The 21,910-nt window shown below is 36.8% G+C and overlaps 1 protein-coding gene across 5 annotated transcripts in view; it reads right to left on the reverse strand.

Moving 5' to 3' along the window:
- SLC30A4 (solute carrier family 30 member 4) overlaps window positions 1-21,910 on the reverse strand; it is a 31,687-nt gene that overhangs the window by 8,888 nt on the left and 889 nt on the right. For 3 of the 5 annotated variants that reach the window (XR_005381589.1, XR_005381588.1, XM_038580312.1), the window contains exons 2-5: window positions 16,091-16,237; window positions 2,660-2,813; window positions 1,044-1,242; window positions 244-349 (exon numbers count right to left, since the gene is read on the reverse strand). Coding sequence is in view for 3 of the 5 variants with exons in the window: in XM_038580312.1 (XP_038436240.1) it covers window positions 244-349; window positions 1,044-1,242; window positions 2,660-2,813; window positions 16,091-16,237 (606 nt within the window). In the remaining 2 variants the exon portion in view is untranslated. Of the gene's footprint in view, window positions 1-243; window positions 350-1,043; window positions 1,243-2,659; window positions 2,814-12,456; window positions 12,698-14,086; window positions 14,107-16,090; window positions 16,238-21,910 lie in introns of those variants that run through there. The other 2 variants (XM_038580313.1, XM_038580314.1) reach the window with 2 other exon arrangements.

Here is a 21,910-nt window from a genome sequence, read left to right on the forward strand (position 1 = left end):
AATGGGGATAATGTCCACCTTACCTACTTTTCTTGGCTATTATAAGGATCAAATGGGTAACAGAGGGGAGAGTACATCAATTCTTATATGTTATATACACATAAAGTAGTGTTACTATATAGCCTAATAAGCATCAGTAAAGAGAAAGGAAAAGACATGGACTCTTATCCTAGAGTGTCCCCCCACCCCCTATCTGATTTAGGAGGTAATAAACTCACAAAGGGGATATTAGTGAGATCTTACCTTCTAGTATTATAACTATTGTGTCCCATATGATGCGAAATGTTGTAAAAGCCACAAGTAATGAAAATACATATGTACAAATGGGATCAGCAATCTTATATTCTGGCTGAAAGACGAGAGGTCAAAATTGTGTGATTAAATACAGACCAACATAAAACACCATAAAGCAAAGCTAGCCATACTCTGTCTCCTGTTCCTTAGCCTTCTATAGTAGCACTGAAGAATACCTTTAATTTTAGATACTGTAATTGAGAAACATCTTCACTCTTTCCTAGAATTGTTTAAATGCCTTTCTTCCTAAGATCTGTTTCCAGAAGTTTAACCATTTATTCTGTTTTTCTTTGTCACTTCTCTAAATCTTCCACCCAGAACCATAAAATATGAGAGCTGGAAGGAGTTTTAGCAGCCACATATCTTGTCTAAGCCTCTCACATAAAAAAGGAGGGACTTGCTCAAAGTCAAAGCATTAATGGCAGAGCCAAAACTAGAACCCAAATCTCTGGATTTCTAGTCCAGCACACATTCCAGTACCTAGCAATTCAGTGATGTGGCTTAAAATTGAGTTCTCCAGTGAAGGCAGTATGGAAGCCAGCTACAGATAAGTTACTCTGTGAAATGATACTATTGTGTTTAGTGCTAGCAAAAGGGCTATACTGATGGCTCAATTAAGCCTACCTAAATGCAAAATGAGTAAGACTGGCTTTGGTGTCCAGTATACTGACAAAAGACAATTAATTACCTTTAGTTTTAATATTGAAATGAAATATATTTTAAGATAGAAAAATGAGCAATCTTGTTACCTTGAATCTTATGATGTATGCAGCTATTAGTACACCAACACTCTGTACCAAATCTCCCAAGGCATGTACAAATGCAGCTCTCACTGCCAGGCTGTCCTGCCCATGGTTGTGTCTACACCCAGAACCTATGGTAGGAGAATTTGAAGGCAGGGAGTGGGAATGGGCGTGGTGACCAGACTGGTTCAACAGAAACCCCATTCTGTCAAAAATAAAAAAACATTATTATTTTTCCTAGTATTATTGAATAAAAATATTTGTTACAAATCAGATAAATCAGATACTAATGAGGTATCATGGAACTCATTCATTTAATATATATATATATAGGCGCCTAGTATGTATCAGGTACTATCCTAGGTACTGGAGTCAAAACAGTGAATAAAACAGACATATCCCTATCCCCACAGAGCTTATGTTCTAGAAGAGAAGGCAGAGAAGTAAACAAATAAATACATAATATACTGCCAGACAATGCAAATGTTTTGAAGAAAAGTAAAGTATCGAGAGGGGATGGAGAGTGCTGGGGAGTGCGGTCAGTCAGAGAAAGCCTGAGATTCTATCTGAGCAGAGACTTGAATCAAATCAGGAAGCATGTGGTGGTGAAAGGGTGTTCTAGGCAGAAGGAATACCAGGGCAAAGGCCCTTAGATGAAAATGTGCTCTGTGTGTTTCAAAAAAGCAAGACAGCCATTGCGGCTAGACTAAAGTGAGCAAGAATGCTAGGGTGAGTTAGAGAGGTACACAGTATCTTATTAACAAATTAAGGACTTTGATTTTTATTTATTTTATTTTAAGTAGGAATGGAAGCCAATAGGAAAGGGATTGGCAAACAGGCCCAAGTTTTATTGGGACACAGATGTGCTCATTTATTTACATACTAAATGTGGCTGCTTTTGTTCTATAACAGCAGAACTGACTAGCTGGAAAAGAGACTGCATGAGTCTCAAAGTCTACAGTAGTTACTATCTGGCCCTTTACATTAAAAGTTTGCTGACTGCTGGTCCAAATAATCATATAACCTAAAAATTTCATAGCTTTTAGGGAAAAAGTTTATAGTTAAAAAAAAATCTTATTTATATATAAGTAAAAGTTAAAAACTTTGTCCCACTTAAATTCCAAGTTGTTAGTCAAACTTCAGTATAACTGAGCAAACTAATGAGAAATTTATAATTCCATCAGTGTTTTATTAAGAAAAATTAATGTACTATATAATTTTAAAATACATAAAAATACCACTGAACGTTACCAAATGCATGTAAATAGTCTCTAAGTTCACAGTACTTAAAAATATTAATGTGAAAACAATATAGAGTATATGATACCATAATGGTATATACATATCATTACAAAATTGTCCAAACCCATAGACTATACAACAATAAGAGAATGAACCCGAATGTAAACTAAGGATGGTGTGTGGTAATGTGTTAATGCTGGTTTATCAACTGTAACAAAGGTATCACTGTGATGGAGGATGTTTATAATGGGGGAAGCTATCTATGCATGTGTGAAGGCAGGGGTGTACGGGAAATCTGCACTTTCTGCTCAATTTTGCTGTGAACCTAAACTGTTCTAAAAAATAAAGCTATTAATTTTTTTTTAAAAAATAGAGCTTACATTACATTAACAGCAACTCCAACTGCTGCAGTGATGAGCATTATATCTCCATTTATTTCATATTTCATATGGATAGTTCTTTGGACAGCTTCATATAGGAGGAATCCCATAAGTATATACACCAATAGCACACTAATCATAGCTGATAAAACCTCTGGAGGGAAAAATATAAAGAACATATACATCTGTAGTATGGTTATTACACTTCATACAAACTAAATATTGTACACTCTTTTATTTATATCTTTCCTCTAAAGAGATAAAAACCCTGTATCATTTGTCATGTTACTTTCCTTATGTAAAAAGTGTATGGTAGTTTGCTCTGGATTCTCCACTAATTCATTCTTACCAATCCCCACTTTTCCCTCATCTCTTTAGGGTCAAACCGTGTATATTTAACAGACCATACATATGATAAAAAATGAAAAACTGAAAAAATAATTATTTGTAACATACATGGCCACAGACTAATTTCCCAGTAGAAGAGTACACTTATAAATCAATAACAAAGTGAAGAACCGATACCAAAAATGGGTAAAGGACACAAATACTAATATACAGAAAATTAACAGAAATAACCAATTTATCAAAATCAATCCTAAATACAAGAAATTCAAAAAAGAATATGATTGGTTTTTGTCCCTTACTAAACTGGTAAATATTAAAAAGCTTGATGACAGCCAGAGTTAGCAAGGATATACTGGTGGAAGTATCAAGTGGAACTATCTTTTTGGACAGCAGTTAGTAAAACAAATCGAAATTTAAGATGCATGTATTCCTTGATTCTAGGAATCTATTCAATAAAACACGTGATATATATGTAAAGATATACCTACAAGGTTTTTCATTGTAACTTCACTAGTATCAAAAAATATCTGGAGATATCGTAAATGTTCACCAATAAGGAAATTAATGGATAAAGTGTGATTTATCCAGATAGTGGAGTATCATTAAGCCATTTATATTTTTTTTAAAAAAGGGAAAAGGAAAAACAAAAATCAGGCAAATTGATAATCACAAGGAAGTGGCGACTAGGAGCTTAGCAAACTTAGTTTTCATTTTATTCTTTTCTGTAATGTTTGAAATGTTTTAAGTTTTACCACAGACACATACTATCTTTAGACTAAAGACAAACAATAAGGCATGCAAATATTCATGAATGTACTTTGACACAGAAATTCTTCTTCTTAGAGTGATATACACATTCATCACATGTGCAAAATGAGGTATATTATGAAGCTATTCGTCAAGCACAGTATATAACAGCAAACAACTGAAAACAATAAAAGTGATTATAAGGCCCTATAACATGGAATACTATGCAGCTGTTAAAAAAGAATATAGCTTTTTATGTTCTAATAAGGAGTAATCTCCAAGATATAGTGTTACACGAAAAAAGCAAAGTGCGTATGGTATGTTACTACTTGTGAAAAAAGAGAATATATAAATAATATCTGTACATCCAATCTCTGAAAGGACATACAAAATACTGATGAAAAAAACTGGTTATGAGGAAAATAGGTAGCTAGGAGACAAGGACAACTGCACCATATATGCTTTTGTATCATATAAACTTCTACCATGTAAGTACACAGTAGAGATAATTTTTTACCTTTTCAAGATAACACAATAGGGCAATGGGAAGTACATTTTTAAATAATTAACTAGGATTATAATATAAAGCAATTGTTGACAGTCAAAACAATAAAAGCAAAAAAATACTTTTAAAGAAAATTTTTCCTTTAGACAAACCAGACATTAATCTTATTAAAGGTAAAACAACTTGGGAGACTGTTATCTGAATCAAGTCATTGCTAAAAGGTTCCAGGCAGCTCAAATATATTGAACTTTGATACAATTTTATTCTGATGCATAAATTACAACACAGAAAAGTTATCTAGCAGTTATAAGCTGTTTCCTGAACATATCTCATCAATGTTGCGAAAACGCTGCATTTAAGGATACCTGGGTGGCTCAGTGGTTGAGCATCTTCCTTTGGTTCAGGTTGTGATCCCAGGGTCCTGGGATCAAGTCCCAAATCAGGCTCCCTGCAGGGAGCCTGCTTGTCCCTCTGTCTGTGTCTCTGCCTCTCTCTCTCTCATTAATGAATAAACAAAAATCTTAAAAAAAAAAAATCCTGTGCATTAGCAGAACAAATGATGGAGTAAGACAACAAATAGTTCCTATTCAAAACCATGGTATGCCTATTTCTGACATACTCATAATCATACTTCAAAAAACACATGGGGCTGAAGAAGACTGAGAAAGACTCTGAAATATACAAAGCTGTGGAGACACTTCCACATTGAGGGCAGACTCTCAGCAGCCTGAGGATAGGACCAGTTCCATTCCATGTCACATTTACTATAGCACTCAACAGAGTGGTTGTCACATAGCAAATATTTATGGATGCATTTGCTGAATGAGGTTAGGCTGAGCAAGGGGAGATGATAAAAGGCTATACAATTAAGTAAGAAGGACAGGCTTTCCTAAATCCCCCAAAACAAGAAGTAAATTGGTTAGAAGAATTAAGTCAAATACCAGACAGAAGATGATGCACGGAATTTCTCATCTTAAGTTATACTTGCTAATGGTAAAGTACATACACATTAAAAAAAAAAAAAAAAAAAAAAGGAGCTAAAATATTTGTGCCTAGGTGGCTCAGTCAGTTAAGTGTCTGCCTTCAGTTCAGGTCATGATCCCAAGGTCCTAGGATCAAGCCCTAGGTCACTGGGCTCTCCACTCAACAGGGACTCTGCTTCCCCTGCTTGTGCTCTCTTTCTCTCTCTGTAAAATGAATGAATGAATGAATGAATAAATTTTAAAAGGAAGGGGAGGAGGGCGGGGGGGTGGGGGTGACTGAGTCGCGGGCACTTAGGGGGACACTTGACGGGATGAGCACTGGGTGTTATTTTGTATGTTGGCAAATTGAACACCAATAAAAAATAAATTTATTATTAAAAAAAGATTTTTTTAACTGTAAATTTAATATACTAGTGGTAGCTTCATTTTACTCACAAAATAAGAAAACTTTCTCTAAAGTTGGTATTTAATAAATACTGGGGGACCTGGCTGGCTCAGACAGTAGACAATGAGACTCTTGATCTTGGGGTTATGAGTTTGAGCCCTACACTGGGACTACTCCCAGTAAATTTTTTTAGGTAAAAAACAGAACAAAACAAAAACCAATTCTTCTTAAAACTCTTTCCCCACCCCAAAAAGAGAACTTTAATGTGTCAAGGTTGAAGCTATGAATTAGGCCACATAGTTTTTAAGATGACTTAATCAAATTGTTAATATAAAATTATAAGGCAATACGCTTTATTTACAAAAATTCATAGCTATTTAAGTTAATGACATACAGCTGTGATTACTTATGAAAATCTTAAACCAATAATTAAAAATTATCTCAAAATTCCCTATAATTAAGTTGACAATACTTTACAGTTTTCTGGGATAGCCCCAATTTATGTCTGTTGTCCTGGCATAATCATTAAAAGTGCGCCACTGCACTCTTCACTCTCAAAAGTCTCCTGGTTTGGATGGCAAATGATAAGTTACCTTAGTAGGTATGCCAGATTAAATGGATGTCTAGTTAAATTTGTATTTCAGATAAACAATAAATAATTTTTTAGGATAAATATGTCCCATGCAATATTTCACACATATTGAGCATCCTGCAAGTATGTACACATGGCCAAACCCTAAATCTGGCAACTCCATATCCCAGTGATAATTTTCCTAAACACTTAAAATCATCTTTTTTTGTGAACTTTCATATAAGGCAGAACCAATGAAATAAAAAAAAATTTTTTTTTTCAAAATAAAGTAAAATGAAAGTCAAACTAAAGCATGAACAGAGATCCTTGGCAGGGAGGATTTCCACACTTAGAAGGCCCATGAGGCTCCTGCAGCCTGCGCCTCAACTCTTGGTTTTCCATTCCAGTTTTCACCCATGTGAGCAGCATAAAAGGGATCCCAATGCCTGCCCACAGCTAAGAGTAATGGAATTCAGCTGATTCCTAGAAATTGCCAAAATGACATTTTAGGATGCTGGTATCAATGATATCTTTTTTCCAGCAATTAATAAGGAATTTGACTTGCATCTCATTCCCTTGGTGAAAAGCAAAGACATTCATCTGTTTTTTTTATTCTAATCACCTGTCAAAATGTCTTCTATTTTTTTTTTTAAGATTTTATTTATTCATTCATGAGAGACAGAGAGAGGCAGAGACATAGGCGGAGGGAGAAGCAGGCTCCATACAGGCAGCCTGATGCGGAACTCGATCCCGGGTCCCCCGGATCACACCCTGAGCTGAAGGCAGCGCTAAACCACTAAGCCACGCGGGCTGCTCCAAAATGTCTTCTAGACAGAATACTGATAAATGCAAAAGGAGAAAAAATTTTAAGTAGATTTTTAGGGCTGAGATTTATAACTGAGAAGTATAAGGCACAGATAATACTATATGGCTAAAAATCCTAATAGCAGTAATATAATCATTTATTTTGATGAAAGCTCTTTCACTATGAATAAATTAAACTGGTGAAATATCACAAAGAGGACAAATTAGCCTTTACAAATTCTTTTCATAGTTTTTGTTTTTGTTTTTTAGAGAGGGAGGAAGAGAGAATGGGGGAGTGGGGAGGGACAGAGCAAGAGACAGAATCTTAAGCAGGCTCCACACTCAGTGCAGAGCCCAATGTGGGACTTGATCTCACAACCCTGAGATCATGACCTGAGCCAAAAATCAAGAGTCGGATGCTTAATCGACTGAGGCACCCATGTGCCCCTTTTATAGTATTTTTTAACATGATGCAATAACAGATAAACACAGGCAAGTTTATTTCCTCCCAACATTTAAGAGAGAGGAAAGCTCTCTATCAACAACCAAATTATGACTTACTCTACTCTTCTCATTCTTGCTCTGGGTTAGTCTCCAGTCACAGAACATACAATAAAGTTTTTTTTTTTTTTTTTAACACAAAAGAAGTAACATATAGAAAACATTTGGAAAACATTTTTATGGAAATTCTTTTTTTTTTTTTTTAAAGATTTATTTATGAGAGAGAGAGAGAGAGAGAGAGAGAGAGAGAGAGAGGCAGAGACACAGAGGAGGGAGAAGCAGGCTCCATGCCGGGAGCCCGATGTGGGACTCGATCCCAGGACTCCAGGATTGCGCCCTGGGCCAAAGGCAGGCGCTAAACCGCCGAGCCACCCAGGGATCCCCTTTTATGGAAATTCTAAAAACCTATTACGGTAGTTCTAACATATTTTGCTACTTTATATACAAACAATTAAATCACTCCATCTGACTCAACTGTAGCACTAGAGGAGGGAGTAAGATGAGTGAATATGTGTTTTTTATTATAATATCACTTAGGTCTTTTCATTCAGCTGAAATATAAACACATGGTCAATGATTTTTTTAAGACCAAAATATATCTGAATTTCACATACAGAGAACAAGCAGTTTTGGTTTGAATGGCTAATAAATGGTAAGAAAAAAAATCAAATGGGAGAAAACACAGATGATTATCAAGTTTTGACAGTACTATAAAATGTGAAAAACATTCTTGTGTATTTTAACACATTTTTATCTTTATTTTTTTTAAAGATTTTATTTATTCATGAGAGACACAGAGAGAGAGAGAGAGAGAGAGAGAGAGAGAGAGGCAGAGACACAGGCAGAGGGAGAAGCAGGCTCCATGCAGGGCGCCCAATGTGGGTCTCCAGGATCATGCCCTGGGCTGAAGGCAGCACTAAACCACTGAGCCACCTGGGCTGCCCTATTTTAACACATTTATAAACTTTCAAAACTAGAGGTTTTTAATGTTCATGTGAAAAACACGGAGTCCTTCTCCGTACTCCTGTTACTCTCCAATACAGACTTTATTCTTTTGCTTTATAGCATTTAATATAACTTATAATTATGTTGTTTTTGTGTACATATTTACTGTCCGACTCCCTAACCTATACTAACATTCATTCCGTCAACAGGTAACTTATTCAGTGAATGAGTACTTATTGAGCACTTATTCAGTGAATGAGTAACAATTTGCTTCAATTATGTAAACCACACTCAATCCAAGCATATTTTATTTTTCATAAGTGCTGCCTAAATGTACTGGCCTATCAAAACTGTTAACTTTGCTAACGCTATGATGGCAGTAATGAATATATTTCCTTAAAATTCTGTAACACTTGTCTTTCTATTGCTTCAAAAAACTATAGCTAACATCTAAAGACAGGTTTCAGAGGTTTAAAAAAAATGACCAGGGAAGGAGAGTGGAGACATATTCTCACTTGTACTTCCTTTTATGTTATTTCTCTTCTCTACCTTCTTCCAGTAAAAGATAGGAAGGAAACAGAAGGAAAATCAGATTTGCCTAGGATTTGTACTAGATTTGCCTAGGATTTCCAAACTCATATTTCAACTCAGCCACAGACAACCCTACTGCACTCAGGCTAAAGATATCACATAGAATTTTTCAGTGGCTTACTGCTGCCACCAGAATACCAAGCTAAACTATAAAGCTCATCTTTGGATCCTTTCAGTTTCCATTCTAAATAATCTTCGATTTTCTGCTTTTTCACCACTCCCTCTACCCTGTACCCAAGATGCCCAGCACTCTCAAATTGACTTTTGGCTCTCCAACATGGACTACCGCACTCATGTCTTCCTTCTGCCTCAGCAAAAACTATTTCTAGGAGGTACCTATGCTTTTCTAGATGTTGAGGTGATAGGAATTAATTCTCACTAAGATGTGAATAATTAACCGGCATAACCCTTGCCAGAGGTGGGAGGACGTTATTAAGATAAATCACTAACCAGGGAGAAGAAATTTTGTTTTTTTGGCTGCATGTATGGGGGAAGAGATTTTTTTAGCTGAACATTTTCTGCTCCTTTAGCATCAGGGAATGAAATAGCAAAACTACACAGAATTAGCATTATAACCACATATCTATCTACCTTAGTATAACCATAATCTAGCCAGATCTGCCAAGGTCTCTGCTGAGTGGAACTACATACATTGCTACAAAAGACTCCTGCACTGTCATTTTGCCATTAACCTAGGCTGATGATGTGCGTTACCAAAATGTAAATCCTGCTTTATTTCAAACAAAGGCAACTCTTATTACAGTACTTTTACATGATTTCTATCTTTATCTAATCCTTGCAGCTTCTTCAGCCCAAGAACTGGAAGAAAAGCCATATAAATAAGAGTCAATTATGCTCATAATCCACAGAGAAGGATAAAAGTAGACAGCAAGGGGATAGCATTGTTCTCTTTGGAACAGCAATTCCCCTTTGTCTAGGAGATAGTGTTGTTCCTCCTAAGGATTCGTGGGGTTTCTGCTACAGTGTGTTTCATTAAGTTCTAAGTTTTATTAACTTCTAGAATAAGGGTAAACCCACAGTCAAATAAATTCAGGCATTTAAAAATAGCTCATATATGGTTCCTAGCCTACTCTCCCTTTTCCCACGACAGAACTGCCACTGTAGTTCACTGTAAAGTAATAAATAAAGAAAAGAAAAAAAGAAAAACCTGAATGATTTTATACTGTCCATGAGTTCACATGAAGGAAAGGAACATACCACCAGAATGGAATGGATTCCTGGGACAGCCACTTAGTCCTACCCTCAAATCTAAAACCATTTTTCTCTCACCTTCACTAAATGATTTTTGCTACAATAAATTTGGTTATATTGCCAAAAATGTTACCAACGGGGCACCTGGATGGCTCAGTCACTTAAGCAACCCGCTCCGGATTTTGGCTTCTGTTGTGAGATCGAGTCCCATATGGGGCTGTGCACTCAATGGGGAGTCCGCTTGAGATTCTCTCTCCCTCTGCCCCTCCTCCCCCTCTTTCTCTCACTGGAATAAATAAATAAATCTTAAAAAAAAAAATGTTACCAAAGACCTGAGCTAAAAAGTATAGTTCTAAAAACTGCTGCTTAATCATCAGGGTGGTGAATCACATTACTTTTCTCCTACTACTTAGCTGAGACAGTTATGCTCAGAGAAGAATTCCGATTAGCAGGGAGGGAAGACAGGTAATTTGGGGGTGTGGACCATTTTGACAGATATGAAAAGTGTGGGCAGGATGATATACTGGCAGGAAGAAGAGGGAAGGAAAAGAACATTGGAACTTTTTTTTTTTTTTAATTTTTGGAACTAACTTTTATTGGGAATTTACTCTGTGCCCCTGGCATGTACCAGGTTAGGTACTTGTACCTTACCATCTTATGTATTTTTTTACAATACTGCAGTGCAAGTACTATCATTCATATTTTACAAAAAAAAATACTTAGATTAAATCACTCTCAAAAAGGTCTCAGATCAAAACCAAAGACAGCTTATTCACAAAATTCTAAAAGTGGTAAGTACCAAAACAAAAAAGACTGCCCCTGACTGACATCAGGGAGAAACTCTCTTCAGACTAATTTCTTACTTAGTCAAAGGTACCTAGAAGTCAGGCTGTACCATCCAGTTATATTATGAATCAAATAACTTTTTATAGCGTAGTTTTTGAATATGATCGTAGTTCCAGAATTACAGATAAATGTTTTCAAGTCCCAAATATTTCAGTCCCCAAATTTCAAAAATATCCCTATTCTTAGTTTGGAAACTGGTTTAATTTACCCCAAACACAAGTGATTTGAGATTCATGAGCTATATTAAATGATCTGTTTCACAGTTTTCATGTTCTTATTTACTCGGCCTGAATACGCAATAATTCAGTCAATCTCTTATACTGCACTTCTTAGAGCCAGACACAGAATTTAATATTATGTTCCCATCCCTACTTCATTCATGCTCTAGGGAAAGATATAATTTCAGAAAAATAGCTATAAAATTTGATAAATGTTACTAGGCATGTATAAAGTGTTAGGAACAAACAAAAAAGGAAACCAATTTAAGGAATGGTACTACTAATCTCTGACTATCATCTGCAGACACATACTTCCAGGTCTAGAACTGGGTATACAGTATGCTGCCTTTTGCCTAAGACAGGGTGGCAGGGAACAGGATATGAACACGTATAGGAAACAGGTAAAGTAAGGTGGTAAGGTATATACTTGTATTCACTTATACTTTCTTCACCATCTTTACAATTTTAAAGTATACCAGTTGGTGACTTTTAGTGTATGCATAAGGTGGTGCCACAATCACCTCTAATTCTAGAACATGCTCATTACCCCAAAAAGAAGCCCCATTCCCATTACGCAGTCACCCCTTTTTATTTTTTAACCTTTTTCTGAGGTTCTTAATAGCACAACTTTGGACCTCTGAAATTGTTTTTGTTTTGTTTTGAAGATTTTATTCATTAATTTGACACAGAGAGAGTGAGCATAAGCAGGGAGAACAGCAGAGGGAGAGGGAGAAGCAGGCTCCCCGCTGAACAGGGAGCCCAAAACAGGGTTCTATCACAGGATTCCCCGGATCATGACCTGAGCCAAAGGCAGATGCTTTATGGACTGAGCCACCCAGGCATCCCTGAAATTGTTCTTTTATGAAAGTTTTTAACTTTTTCCTCCTGTTTTTATCTTTTTATTCTATATCCTGAGACTTTGATTATATTTTCTAATCTGTGTATTGAAAATTTTAAAAATTTCACCAATAACATTACAAAGACCTTTTTCTTCTTTCTTTTTCAAAATATTTTTGTCTTTTTTTTTAAGATTTTATTTATTTATTCATGAGATACACACAGAAAGAGAGAGGCGGACATACAGGCAGAGGGAGAAGCAGGCTCCATGCAGGGAGCCCGATGTGGGACTCGATCCTGGATCCTGGGATCACGCCCTGGACCAAAGGCAGATGCTCAACCGCTGAGCCACCCAGGTGTCCCTATTTTTCTTATTAATCTGAGTACATTAATAAGATAATTAAAACATTTTCTTCTGCTTCCAAAGTCACCTCTTTTTCCTCTAGGGACTTTTTCTGTTTTTCTCATTTGCTGAAAGGTCATCGGTTGTCCATTCACATTTAGAGCAGAAGGACAGGGAAATGGTCCTTTGCAAAAAGGAAGTGCTGGAAGGATAAGCCATAAACTATTAAAATGGTTACTAATAAGAGGTGCAAAGCAGGGTGAACTAGAACAAATGTATAATTTCAGGTGAGCAGAAGGGGAACCACATGTTAAGGCTATAGAACCCTGAATTCTATCATGAAAAAGACTTACTTTGGAGCATCAGCTTCCACATTAAAAGCCTCAGCTGTCCCCAGACATTTTGTTCAATGTCTTTCTAGAACTATCTGGTGTTTTGCACGGAGGAAAATGCAAGCTACCTGAGTGGGGGTAGAAAGGAAGATAGGGACAGAGTGGACAAGTGTGAGCAGTTTCCTATTTATAGTCATTCAATTAATTGTCCTTGTTTTCAGCCCCAGTTCTTACTACTGCTCATCTCTGTCCCTGAATCTTTGGAGAAGTGTTGGGCTGATGCAGCTCCTGGCTCAGTGCACTTTGGGCTGCAGCTTCCTGGCTTGTTTCTTCCTTCGACCCACTCCCATTTATCTTCCAACTTCCGGAAAGGTGTTTATTGGTGACCTAATCACTTGCTTCTTTTTGCTGTTTCTAATTCTTTTTTTTTTTAAGATTTTATTTATTCATAAGAAATACAGAGAGAGAGAGTCAGAGACACAGGCAGAGGGATAAGCAGGTTCCCTGCAGGGAACCCGACATGGGACTTGATCCCAGGACCCCAGGATCATGCGTTGAGCCAAAGGTAGACGCTCAACCACTGAGCCACACCCAGGCATCCCTTTGCTGTTTCTAACCGAATGAATTCTCAAGAGAGACAGAAGTCAAATGCTGGTATCTAGTCCATAATTCTGAACTTTTTACTTTTAAGGAAAAAGGAAGATTTGACTTTCTACAGAAACTTGCAGAGAAAAAAAAAAAAAAGAAACTTGCAGAGATCAATACAATTGGTTCTATTTTTTCTCATCTTTTCACAGTGCTTGTCTATAAAGAAATGAAATAAAAAAAAAGAAATGAAGTAACTAGCTAAACACTAAGTATTCTTTTGATATCTAATAGAATTTTCACGATTATGAGTTCTTATTCTATATTCTGTTATTGCATGTTCCTGGGGGAAAATTCCATTATTTCATTAGCATTCTAAGGGCTCTACAACCCAAAAAGTTAAGAGCTATAGGATAAAATGAAATGTACTCTTTCAAACAGTGGTGGAAGGTAAAAACCCCCATTCCACATTGCTGTGTTGGAGTGTTAGATCTTAGATCGAAGGTGTTTAAATCACAAGAAATTAAAGTTTGAAAATAATCTTGAAGGGGCGCCTGGGTGGCTCAGTGGTTGAGCATCTGCCTTTGGCTCAGGTCGTGATCCTGGTATCGAGTTCCACATCGGGCTCCTGCAGGAAGCCTGGTTCTCCCTCTGTCTGTGTCTCTGCCTGTCTCTCATGAATCAATCAATCAATCTTTAAAAAAGACAAAGGAAAAAAATCTTTAATTTGTTTCAAAAGCCTAAGGCAATCAAGTAACAAATGACTGTATAATATGTTGGTAAGCAGCATGCACAGGGTGCCCTGTCCAGTGGGTAACAAATCACAGACATTAGCTCTCTGGTACAGCAAGCAGCAGAGTGCTGCAGGGCAGGGGTGCCGGATAATTTCCCAATCTTATGATCTGGCTAGCTACTTGGATATAGCCTTTCAGGTACAATGGAGTTTTACACAGAAGGCTCAGAAACTAAATTTTAGAAGACCCAGATGCTGAGTGAAGATGAGGCTAAAAAGTAACCAAGAAGGGGAGGAAGTGACTGATGTATTAGCCAAGAAAGTCAGTACTGCTACAAAATTAAACTGTAAGTTGTTAATTCTGGTTCTTTAAAACAGGTCTTGCTGAAGCTACCTAAATGTCAACCTCTAGATTCTAAGCAAATGACATCTGGACATCTGCCATTTCACATACTAGTTCAAGTAATTGTTTTGTTTTGTTTTTTAAAGATTTATTTATTCATCAGAGACACAGAGAGAGAGAGAGAGAGAGAGAGAGAGAGAGGCAGAGACACGGGCAAAGGGAGAAGCAGGGTCCCTGAAGGGAGCCCGATGCGGGACTCGATCCCAGATCCCGGGATCATGACCTGAGCCGAAGGTAGGCACCCAACCACTGAGCCACCCAGGTGTCCCCAAGTAATTATTTTATACATATTTTTAAACAAGTAAAAAAAAAATCTAAAAACACAACAGAGAATTGTATGAATAACAATGTTATTGTTATTAGGGCTAAAATCCCCTAATTAAATATTAATATTTGTTCAAAACAGGAAAATAGAAATATGTGTACATTGTTAAAGAAAAAAATTTGATGATACTTGTCAATGCATGGTAAAGATGACTTTACTCAAAGGAGGGGAAGCTATCAAAGAAGGTACAAGACCACTGTAGTAGAACTCTGCAGTGGGCAGGGAGAGATTGGGTTCAGCTCTGAATACTGTTATGGGCAAGTGGGAATTTACAGCCAAGGAGCAGGGTGGAGGTCAGTTGGATGGAAAATTACTAAGAGGAAACATGAAGGGAGAGGGGGATTCTGGCTAAACTGACCCAAGAGAATTTTCACTAGACAGGCCAGTGCGATGAGACATCACCTAGGGGAAAACTAATCAGTTACTGAGAGTGGGGATTCTGTTAAATTGGTTTAGCAGGGTTCTTGCTAAAACAGGATTTAAAAAAAAATTTATTTATTTATTTGAGACAGTGAGTGCACGTGCAGGAGGGCAGGGGGAAATGGAGAGGGAGAAGCAGGCTTCCCACTGAGCAGGGAGTCTGATGTGGGGCTCCATCCCAGAACCCTGGGATCATGACCTGGGCCAGAGGCAGACACTTAACCAACTGAGTGCCCCAGGTACCCACTAAAACAGGGTTTTATAAGGAAGTGCATAGATGGGCTTGGAGAAAGGTTCAGGTGACTGACTAAACTTTGGTCAGAGAATCTTTATCAGCATTTACAGGATTATGATAATACAGTGGCAACAATGAAGGTCAGTCACATAGTATATGTGAAAAATATAGTACTGCTGAAGATCTGGGCTATGGTAGCTTTGGTTGGAATACCTGAAGAGAAAGGAAGAAGCTAATACACATTAAGCAAATAAACTCATGTGGTTTTGCCTGGTTGAATAAACTGAAGGTAAACTTTTTCTGAAAACATCTTTAGGAAATAGGGAACAACATTTAAAGATTAATGATTACCATATAATTTTATATGAGTCAACTGTTTAGCTGTCTAGGCTGAATGTACCCTGGAATATATGTATCTAAGTAAATCTTGTTCATCTATTTTCATTTGCTTCATTCAAATGGGTTATCACCACAAAGATTTCAGTTAATCAGAGGGTAGTTACAGTTCACTGTGGTTTTACTATAAAATTTTGTAAACCAAAAGAAACTCCCAATTACCCACCTAAGCGATGGAATCCAAAGGTGAATCTTTTGGTTGGTGATTTTGAAGACAGCCACAAAGCAAGCAGGGTCAGTATGATGGCACTTAGGTCAGTTAACATATGAAGCGCATCTGTCATGATTGCCAAGCTATTTGCAATGTATCCACCTTGGAGTAAGGATGAGAGGGAAGAAGAAATTAATTAATTAAAATAATAAACATAAGCAAACCAAAAATATGTAACATCCTACCAAACATCAACTTATAACTAAATCTTTATCCTAGTACAATTAAATCAAGATACCCTGAAATTTTATGCAAAACATTAATTATGTGTGTATTTTTGTGGTGAAAATGTCCACATCTATGAACAGATTCTTGGAGGAGTCAATGATCCTAAAAAAAACCTAACCACTAAAGTAGGGGCTAACGCATTGAAATTTTGTGTTTTAGTACTGCAGCTTTTACTCAACCTACTAATCGACTCTATTAGTGAAACTAATAACCACAACATCTAAATATTACAAGAAAGCTGAAGGTAGATACTTGTTTGTGAGAATTTGATCACAAAACTAAACCAAAGAAACTTTTTGAATGTACATTAGTTCAAAATGAAGATTAAATGGATGTGATCACAAGATCACCAGCAATGTCTCCTGCTGCTCTTGGCTCTGCACACTCATCCCAGAAAGAGGGGAATCACATCCATTTACTCCAGCTCTACACAAATACCATTTTTAAAAATGTATTTCCTTGACATTAAAGAGCTGGAAGTCACTGAGAGAAAAATACAAGTTGGTGGCTAATAACATGGGGTTTTGGACTCTCTGAGACTCTCTCCACAAGTTACTTAATACTTTTGAGCTCAGTTTTCTTATCTAAAAAATAAAGATAATACCTTAAAGCTGTACTGTCCAGTAACTTTCTGAGATGATGGAAATGTTCTATTTGTGCTATTCAGTAGAGTAGCCACTAGTCACATGTAGCTTTTGAGCATTTGAAATATGGATAATTCAAGTGAGGAATTTATTTAATTTTAGTTAACCTAAATTTAAAGAGCCATGTGTTGATAATCATCAGCAAAAATAGCGGAATAAGGACTTCTGAAAATCATCTCCTCCATAAAAGCAATGAGAACATGGGCAAAAAGGGTCCAAATCAGCTTTTTCAGAACTCTGTAAATTAACCAAAGACTGATACAGTAGTATTCATTCAAGGAAAACAACTAAATCTTTACAGGAATAGGAAACATTCTGTGGCTTTGGACCCATCTCCCATTCTCCAGCTCCATCTCCCACTCTCCATCTCCATAGAGCTCCAGCTCTATGGTAGCCCTGAAAACCAACAGGCAACAACCAGTGAAAACTTCAGTCTGGGAGTCACTGCAAGGGATAAAGGGGGTTAGAGCTCTTTAGTAGCCCCATTCCCAAGGAACTATCATTATCTGATCTGTCTGGTAGTTTCTGGAAGACCATACTAGCAAGGCTGTTTTGACCTGACTTGATTTGGGGGTCTGCCCTAGGCAAATCCTAACAAATGTTTGTCAAAAACAAAGGGATTTTAAGACTGCAGCTGCTTGAGGCAATAGATAACAGCGTGTTCCCTATATTCTGATATTTCAGGATGATATACCTTGGTGCGGGTTAATTTTTACCCAATTTTCTGGGTTTTTGCTGACTCTTCTTATCTGGAAATGTACACCCTTCAGTTCTGGGGAAATTTCTTAAACGAAATTTCTTAAATATTGTTGATTATTTCTTTTCTTCTATTTTTTCTATTCCTCAAACTCCTACTATTTGGAGTTTGGATTGATACACTAATTTTCTTTTCTTTTTTTAAGATTTTATTTATTTATTCATGAGAGGCAGAGACATAGGCAGAGGGAGAAGCAGGCTCCCCGTTGTAGGACCTATCCTGGACCCCAGGATCATATCCTGAGTCAAAGTCAAATGCTCAACTGCTAAGCCACCCAGGTGTCCCAATACACTAATTTTCTTATGTTTTTTTCTCTTATTATCTATTTCTATCTTTTTGCTCTACTCTGTGAGAGATTACCTTAGTTCATCTTATAACTATTCTATGCAGTTTTAAATTTTTTTGTTTTTATTAATAAAAACAAATAAATGAATATCTTTATTCATTATAAAGAAAGCTCTTCTCTTTACCTTGAATTTCTTTTTTAAAGTAGCCTAGGGCCGCCCGGGTGGCTCAACAGTTTAGCGCCGCCTTCAGCCCAGGGCCTAATCCTGGAGACCCCCCTATCGAGTCCCAGGTCGGGCTCCCTGCATGGAGCTTGCTTCTCCCTCTGCTTGTGTGTCTGCCTCGCCACCGCCCACCCCCCCCAGCCCTGCCGGTTCTCTCATGAATAAGTAAATAAAATCTTTTTTTTTTTTTTTTTTAAAGCAGCCTAAATAAATAAAGCAAGCAAGCAGCCTTTTTGAGTTGCCTGGGTGTCTCAGCAGGTTGAGTGCCTGCCTGCCTTCGGCTCAGGTCATGATCCCAGGGGCCTGGGATGGAGCCCCACATCAGGCTCCTTGCTCAGCTGGGAGTCTGCTTCTCCCTCTGTGCCCCTGTACTCCTCCTCTCTCCCTCTCAAATAAATGAATAAAAATCTTAAAAAAAAAAAACAAAAAACAAAGCAGTCTATTTTTGTAGATATATAATCTCTTATTTCTGTGGATACTAACTATATATTTATTATAATCTGTTTAACTAGTTTCCTTATTTCAGTTTTTCTCTTTACTCACACTTCTGGGAGTACCTGGTGCAACCAATTCTAGGCCTACTTAGGATTCTATCTTTTTGCTCTACTCTTTGAGAGATTACCTTAGTTCATCTTATAACTTTTCTTTGGAGTTTAAAATTTTTTTCTTTTCATTTTTCTTTACCCTTGAATTTCTTTTTTAAAGCAGCCTATTTTGCCTGACTTCTAAAATTGGAGTTCTTCAAAACGGTCTTTTTTTTTTTTTTTTTCAAAATGGGTGGTTTTTTTCCATTCTGATAGCATTACACACTATCTCTTAACTTGACCATTCTTCTGAACTATAGACTCAGATATATATCTAACAGCTCACTAGACATCTTTACTGGCTATTTTACATACATCTGATAATTAACAGGTCGAAAACAACCCTTGAGCCCATGCCTAAATCCTGCTCTGTATTTTCTCCCTGCCTCATAAATGACACACATTTCCATACACTCAGTTACTCAGGTGAGAAACTACAGAATCAACCCCCATATCTAAACCATTAGCTAATTTTGGTAATGTTACCTTGAGAATGTTTTACAATCAGTACATTTTTCCCCATCCACACCAGTCCAAGCTGTAATCATTTCTTGTCTGGACTTCAGTAATAGTTTACTTGCTTCCATATTTGCACCCTCCAATCCATCTCCATATAAGGTCCAGAGTAATCTTTTAAAAAGGTAAATCCCATCATATCACTCTCCATTTAAAAGCCTTCCCTGGCTTTTTCATTGTACTTAGAATTAAAAACTACACTCATAATGTGGTCTATTAGAACTGGCCTGGTCTGGCCCTCCAGACTCTTTCGTCTTGCTTATTATATTCCAGTCAAACTTGCCTTCTTTTTTAGATCCTTTTAAAGAATGGAAGGTTTTTAGGACATTCGGACACGCAGTTCTTTTTACCTGGAAAACTCCACTCCCTTTCCTTGAGTAACTCCTACCCCCCCCTTTTTTTTGGCTTAACTGGACCTGGCTCATACATACATAAAATATGTCCCACTGTTACTATGTCATATAGTACTTTGTTCTTTTTCTGCAAAACACTAAAGACCGTATGAACTTTAAGTTCATTTGTGTATTTATTTAACATCTGTGCCCTCCATTAGACTGCTTCAGATAGTAGGTTTAACAATAGTTTTGTCTTCATTGTATATCCAGAATATTTAATATAGTGCCTGTCATAAAGCAAGTACTCAAAAAATACTTGCTGAATGAAAGGAAGAAAAGAAGACTTGTCTAAAGTCTCAGCGCAAGTTAGTGGCAAAGCCAAGATTCAAAATCAGGTCTTCTCTTTCAGATCTTTAAATTACTTCATTTTTAAAATTACTCCATACTTTCTACATAGGATGCTTTATTTCTAAGTGTTTTTGATACACTTTAATAAATGCTCTACTATGCACAATTTAATTCTAATATTCCGAACATGTTAATTGCCTATCCCAAGGAATTAGCATTTCTGTATTTTTTAACAAAATATTTTTATCTTTGAAGACAAAGTCAGTATTTTAAAGAAAATACTTATTGTGGCTTTCACAAAACAACTTTACCAAAGGAGAGATTTCAAAAATGATATGTCAGGACAATTTTATCTTAATAATTTTTACTTAGACAAAATAAACTCTAAATCAATTTTAAGGGGGAAAATTGTAGTTAATATGATTTTAACTTCAAATATTAAATATTAACTTCAAGAATTACTACATCTGACTGACTCAATATTCTAGCTCTGTGAATTTGGGCAAGTCATTGGATGTTAGTCTGTAGAGGTCATACTTTACCTGGCCACAGCTTCACTCTTTCCTTTTAATTTCTTTACAGCTTAAGCATTTATAACTCTCTATCACAATAAACATTAATTCAACAAAAAAAACTTATTGACTGTCTATTCTGTGCCAGTCATTGTTGAAGGTGCTGGGAATGAAGCTTATATTTCAGTGGAAGAAGACGTGTTAAACAAGTAAATACACATAATAAGCAAGATCAGTCTCAGATGCTGAGGGCTTTTAAAGTTGGGGAAAAGAACAGAGGAGATGAGATATTTACTTTAGTCAGAAAATGTCTCTCAGAGGTATCTTTGGGGATACTATTATGAATGTCAAGAAACCAGCCAAGAGAAGCTTTGGGAAAAGGCACTCCAAAGGCACTGCTTTGGGAAAAGGTTAAGCAGTGTTTTGCAAACCTCAAGTTTTGATCTATTCGTGGAACGCGAAATCAATTTAAGTGGGCTGAGGCCACAACTGAAAAAATATTAGAAGGCACCACAAGAAATGAGACTTTTTGTTTCAGTTATACATATATTTATACATAGATGACTGTGCATGTGTGTACATAAATATGTATGCATGAAAGCCTACCCAGGTCACAATGTTAAGTGTAGTTTTTACTATAGTGAGGTCAAAAAAAGTTTGAAAGCCACTGAGGTAGAGGGACCAGCCAGTTTGAAGGCCTTAAGGACAGTAAAGAGCTTTGTGAGTCACGGGGAGAAAAGAGGCTGGCACGGCTGAAATATGCACTGGGGAGGAGAGGTATAGAATGCGGTAGGAAAGGTATATAATTTTCCTACATGTAACCTCTGGCCATCATCTTAATCCGGACTGCCACCTCTGTTCTTGTAATGGTTCATCATTAAGAAACAACATGGCAGGATAACCTCCCTGCTTTAATGTCACTTTGTAAACTGTCACTATGAGAAGTTAGCAGTTACACTAACATGCCTACGTAATTAATCTCGAAGAATGTATTTTATAGTGAGAATGTATTACTTGAATAATTAAGATGTGAAAAAAACAAGTTCATAAACCCTGGGGGAGCCCTCTGGCTCCTTTCAGATCCTCACTCTAACGAAAAAAATAAAGAGACGGGGATGGTACAAGTGGCTCTCCCACTAACCAGCTAAGCGTTCTCACCACTTATCGAAGTCTCTGGGCCCTCAGATTCCTATGTGTGAAAAAGACGGCAGAGGAGGTGTTCAGTAAGGTCATTTCGTGCTGTAAAATTTTATGATTCTATGTTATTCTAGATCATTTGCTATTTTAGATGATGCAAAAATTAACCTGGTGTTTTATAAAAAAATTTTTTTTCTTTTAAAAG

Source organism: Canis lupus, chromosome 30 (genome assembly GCF_011100685.1).
Source record: "Canis lupus familiaris isolate Mischka breed German Shepherd chromosome 30, alternate assembly UU_Cfam_GSD_1.0, whole genome shotgun sequence".
In the NCBI taxonomy this organism is placed as follows: domain Eukaryota; kingdom Metazoa; phylum Chordata; class Mammalia; order Carnivora; family Canidae; genus Canis; species Canis lupus.